General features: G+C 41.9%; 1 protein-coding gene across 6 annotated transcripts in view; it reads left to right on the top strand.

Moving 5' to 3' along the window:
• The window catches only part of DPAGT1 (dolichyl-phosphate N-acetylglucosaminephosphotransferase 1), a 133,419-nt gene that overhangs the window by 61,030 nt on the left and 66,389 nt on the right, over nt 1–6,000 (top strand). For all 6 annotated transcript variants that reach the window (XM_075840075.1, XM_075840076.1, XM_075840077.1 and 3 more), the window contains 2 exons: nt 3,735–3,881; nt 5,322–5,406. In XM_075840075.1, coding sequence (XP_075696190.1) covers nt 3,735–3,881; nt 5,322–5,406 — 232 coding nt within the window. The remainder of the gene's footprint in view (nt 1–3,734; nt 3,882–5,321; nt 5,407–6,000) is intronic.

Raw genomic sequence — 6,000 nt, 5'->3', positions numbered from 1 at the left:
TAGAAGCAAAGAAGCACCTAGTGCATTTTGAGTCCTCTTTTTTATTAGAATATATTTTAGGCAGCATGCCAGGTTTGAAGAGGTGGTGAGGTATCAAAACAATGGAAACCCACCAGAAGTGACCCCATTTTGGAAACTACACCCCTCAAGGAATTCATTTATGGTTTTTGTTATCATTTTGACTCCACAGTTTTTTCACAGCACCTATTTGAATTGGGCTGTGAAATGAAAAAAATGATATTTTTTCCAATAAGATGTCATTTTTGTTCAAAATTTCTTATTTTCACAAAGAACAACATACCCCATTTTGTTGCCCAATTTGTCCTTAGTGCGGCAATACCCCATTTGTGGTGATAAACTGCCGTTTGGGCCCATGGGAGGGCTCAGAAGGAAAGGACCACCATTTGGCCTACTGGAGCTTTTCTGGTTCGAAGTCATGTATGCAGAAGCCCCTGAGGTACCAGTACAGTTGAAACCCCCGAGAAGTGACCCCATTTTAAAAACGACACCCCTTAAGACATTCATCTAGAGGTGTAGTGAGCATTTTGACCCCACAGGTACTGTGTAAAAGATAATGCGCAGCAGATGGTGCAGAGTGAGATTTGAAATTTTATATATATATATATATATGGCATGTCAGTGTCCGATATAGTGTGCCCAGCATGCGCCACCGGAGATATACACCCCTTAAATGGTAATGTGGGTTCTCCTGGGTACGGCAATACCCTACATGTGGCTGTTATCAGCTGCCTGGGCATACGGCAGGGCTCAGAAGGGAAAGATGAGGGGGGTAAGCTGTGCGGAGTGCATCAGGGTAAATTAAAAATCAAGGGATGTATGATACATTTTAAAACAATCTTTTATACAGAGCCCTGGTTTTTCGGGACACGTGTCACATTGGTATATTGTGTTCTTCCTTATCCCCCTCTTATAGCAGACTCTGCACCTCTTTTGACTCTTTCCCTTTCCACCGGTTTTGGGAACTTCTCCTGGAAAGTGTTGCCCTGGTACGATGCGTGTGGCCTCGCTTCCAGAAGTACTGGGTGCCCCCCCTTCCTGGTCCCTAAAGATTAGATCTTGAAATTCCAGGAAAGTTCCCCTCTGGCCTGCACATCGACGTAGCACGTATGCATTGTACAAAGCCATCTGTATGATGTGCCCGGCCAGCTTCTTATACCACACCGCATGGTGCTGTAGGGCTTCAGGACTTAATTTGACAAGTCCATCCCTCCCATGTACCTATTGTAGTCCAGGATGCAGTCTGGTTTGGGGGTGGCCTTTCCTTCATATAGCCTAAACCTGTAGGTATACCCTGATGCACTCTCACAGCTTATACATCTTCACGCCATACCTTGCCCTCTTACCCGGCAGGTACTGGCGGAATTGAACCCTCCCTTTAAAATGTACCAGGGACTCCTCAATAGAAATACACTTCTCGGGGGTGTATGCTTGGGAAAACCGGGCACTGAAACGGTCTAATAGGGGTCTCCGTTTATACAAACGGTCAAAACTGGGGCCATCTTGGGGTGGGCACGGCTCATTATCAGTATAATGTAAGAAGCGAAGTATTGCCTCATTTATTTATCTTTTAGGTTTTAGTTCAGTTCTGAAGTTGCTTTGAGGGGCCCATATATTAGAAACCCCTATCAAACACCCCATTTTAGAAGCTAGACCCCTCAAAGTATTCACAACAGCATTTAGAAAGTTTATGAACCCTTTAGGTGTTTCACAGAAATTTAGAGCAAAGTAGAGGTGAAATTAACTTTTTTTTTTTTTGTCAGAAAATCCTCTTTATACCATTTTTTTTTATAACACAAAAGGATTTATCAGTGAAACGCAAATTAATACGTATTGCCCAGATTCTGCAGTTTTTAGAAATATCCCCCATGTGGCCCTAGTGCGGTAATGGACTGAAGCATCGGCCTCCGAGGCAAAGGAGCACCTAGTGGATTTTGAGCCCTCCTTTTTATTAGGCACTATGTCCGGTTTGAAGAGGTCTTGTGCCAAAACATTGGAAACCCCCCAAAAGTGACCCCAATTTGGAAACTAGACCCCTTGAGGAATCCATTGTAGTTTTCTTGGGGTGCATGCGGCTTTTTGATCAGTTTTTATTCTATTTTTAGGTGGCGTGGTGACTAAAAAACAGCAATTCTACTATTGTTTTTTTATTCTATTTTTTTTACTGCGTGCACCGTGCGCTATAAATGACATATTCACTTTATTCTGCGGGGCGATACGATTACGGCGATACCAGATGTTTATAGTTTTTTTTTATGTCTGATGGCGTTTGCACAATAAAATACGTTTTGTAAAAAATCATTCACTTTTTGTGTTACCTTATTCTAAGAGCCAGAACGTTTTTATTTTTCAATCAATAAAGCCGTGCGAGGACTTATTTTTTGCGTAACGAACTGTAGTTTCGATCAGTACCATTTTTCGGTACATGCGACTTTTTGATCTCTTTTTATTCAATTTTTTTGGGAGGTGAAGTGACCAAACAATTGTTATTGTGGTACGGTTTATTATTATTTTTTTTTACGGCGTTGACCGTGCGAGATAAATAACAAAATAATTTTGTAGTTCAGGCCGTTACGGACGCGGCGATACCAATTATGTGTAGTTTATTTGTTTGTTTATATATTTTTATTAATAATAAACGACTGATAATGGAAAAGGGGGTATTTTTACGTTTAATACTTTTAAAACTTTTATTTTCTTATTTTTACACAACTTTTTTTAAATTTCTTTTTACTTTATTACTTTGTCCCACTAGGGGACTTGAGGGCAGGAGGCCCTGATCGCTATTCTAATACACTGCACTACATGCGTAGTGCAGTGTATTAGAACTGTCAGCTACTCACTGACAGCAAGCATAGTGGGTCCTGACGTTGTCAGGACCCACTAGGCTTCCGTCTATGGCATAGCCGGACGCCATTGTTTGGTGTCCGGTTGCTATAGTCACCATCGCCGGCCGCTATCGTGTAGCAGGCCGGCGATGGCGGATTAACCCCTAAGAAGCCGCGATCGCTATTGAACGCGGTTTCTGAGGGGTTAATCGGCGGGGGAGCTCCGTGATCGGTCCCGGCACATTTAGCAGTGATAGTCTGCTGTCGGAAACGGCAGCTATCACAGCTCATGAACGCGCCCCGCGCGAACGGCGCCGTGTTTACTTCATGTCATACTATTATGTCATGGAGCGCGAACGATGCACTTACCATGACATAATAGTATGTCCTGGAGCGTTAAGGGGTTAAGAAACTCATTAGAATAAATCTAAAATAGGTCATAACTCCGGCCAAAATTATCGTTTTTCTTAATAAAAAAAAACACTGATGTAATCTACATTACAGCGCCAATCATCATGTACAAGATAGGCCACTTATAATGTGGTGACAGCCTCTTTAAATGAAAAGAAAAACGAGTGGGGAAAAAAATAAAAAAAAGTGTTGTCCACAATATGTATTGATGGCCTAAGGACTTGGTTTGACATCTGGGACCTCGATTCATTCCCAGAAACCGCACCTAGCTCTGTCTGTATTGCAACTTCTAATCGGGATTGCTGCTGCTTTGGAAAAAAAGCAGTCCCTTTTTTTGAAAACCGTAAACTAGTTTCTGACTGCCACAAATATATTCGTTTGTAGTAAGGACAGGATACTTTCCTTTACTTGTTTATAGTTTGAGGTTTCTTTTTCTTGAAAAATTTATAGCTTTCTTTTTTTCCCTTTTGTGTATAGGTGTCCTGTATTATGTGTACATGGGTATGTTGGCTGTTTTTTGTACCAATGCCATCAACATCCTGGCAGGAATTAACGGTTTAGAGGCCGGTCAGTCATTAGTCATTGCTGGCTCTATAATAATCTTTAACCTTGCAGAACTGAATGGTGAGTACTTATGTCCCTTGCACTACTCTTGAGGTTTTATTAAGTTTATTAGATTTTTGTTTTTGCTCTTCCTAGTTAAATTCTACAATGGGTAGAATTTACCTATTTTGTTTTTTGTTTGTTTTTTATAAAGAAGACTTGTCACCTCTCGTAAATAATGGTAGTCCCCCACGAAATAACAATTCTATAGACCCTTTACTTAGAACTCTTCATTGTGCCGTTTCGCTAATTCCTCCCTAGAAATTTATGAATACATTGACAATTGGCTTTTACCAGTTCGTGTGTTCCTACACACTGACACCGTCCAATTAACGCTCACAGTACCAGACTGTAGGGACACAACCCTTTGACGAGGAGGGTGGGGACACCTTTTTGTCTCTGTATTCATACATTTCTAGGCGGTATAACAGAGGAGCAGCATAACGCAGAATTCTAAGAAAACATTTTTCAGAATTATTTAATGGAGAATACAAGTATTTACAATAATAGACATGTCAGGAGAGGTGACGGGTCCTCTTTAAAGAGGCTCTGTCACCAGATTTTGCAGCCCCTATCTGCTATTGCAGCAGATAGGCGCTGCAATGTAGATTACAGTAACGTTTTTATTTTTAAAAAACGAGCATTTTTGGCCAAGTTATGACCATTTTCGTATTTATGCAAATGAGGCTTGCAAAAGTACAACTGGGCGTGTTGAAAAGTAAAAGTACAACTGGGCGTGTATTATGTGCGTACATCGGGGTGTGTTTACTACTATTACTAGCTGGGCGTTGTGTATAGAAGTATCATCCACTTCTCTTCACAACGCCCAGCTTCTGGCAGTGCAGATCTGTGACGTCACTCACAGGTCCTGCATCGTGTCGGCACCAGAGGCTACACTTGATTCTGCAGCAGCATCAGCATTTGCAGGTAAGTAGCTACATCGACTTACCTGCAAACGCCGATGCTGCTTCAGAATCATCTGTAGCCTCTGGTGCCGACACGATGCAGGACCTGTGAGTGACGTCACAGATCTGCACTGCCAGAAGCTGGGCGTTCTGAAGAGAAGTGGATGACACTTCTATACACAACGCCCAGCTAGTAAAAGTAGTAAACACGCCCCGATGTACGCACATAATACACGCCCAGTTGTACTTTTACTTTTCAACACGCCCAGTTGTACTTTTGCAAGCCTCATTTGCATAAATACGAAAATGGTCATAACTTGGCCAAAAATGCTCGTTTTTAAAAAATAAAAACGTTACTGTAATCTACATTGCAGCACCTATCTGCTGCAATAGCAGATAGGGGCTGCAAAATCTGGTGACAGAGCCTCTTTAAGGGAGACATTTTGTTCAGGTAATACTGTTGTGCTTTCCTGTACCGCTATTTCATGTTTGTGATGCAATGTCACTTCCCAGAGCCTCCACAATGTTCATATAATCCTCTCTGCCTGTGTTTTAGGTGACTGCAGTGTTGATCATCTCTTTTCCCTCTACCTTATTATTCCTTTCTTTTTCACCACATTGGGCTTGCTGTACCATAACTGGTAAGAACTGTTTTTCTTGTTATAACTTGCGCTTACAAGCTCAAGTAAATGTTTCATGTAAAGCATGATATTTTAATTCAGCAAAATTATGTGTTTTGTGTATTATGTTTTATGTTTCTATAATGCCAAATCTAGCTAGACTAAAGACCATGAAACCACATGTACATAAATAACATGTACATAAATAAATATTTACCCCTTATAACCCGTTAATGACCAGCCTATTTGCGACCTTAACCCCTTCCCGCTATGTGACGTAATAGTCCGTCACAGGAGTTGTCATGTTAATGCAAACTGACGGACTATTACGTCACAGCATTAACAGGGCTCTGTGTCGGCAGACACGTCTGCAGACACAGTTTTAAACCAGTGATAGCATTAAGCTATCACTGCTACAAGGCCAGGACCAGAGCTAGCCTCCGATCCGGCCGATTAACGACTTAGATGCAGCCCTCAAAACCGAGAGCTGCATCTATGGTGTTTTCAAGCCGATCGGAACCCTGCAATGAAATTGCGGGATTCCGATGACCGCTCCGGCAGACCGTAAGCTTAACAATGGCCTCCCGTCTACCAAGTATGGAAGCCTGCTAGGTC

The sequence above is a fragment of the Rhinoderma darwinii genome, chromosome 10 (genome assembly GCF_050947455.1).
Source record: "Rhinoderma darwinii isolate aRhiDar2 chromosome 10, aRhiDar2.hap1, whole genome shotgun sequence".
Classification (NCBI taxonomy): domain Eukaryota; kingdom Metazoa; phylum Chordata; class Amphibia; order Anura; family Rhinodermatidae; genus Rhinoderma; species Rhinoderma darwinii.
Note: the sequence above shows the minus strand (reverse complement) of the source record. Positions and strands in the feature narration are given on the sequence as shown.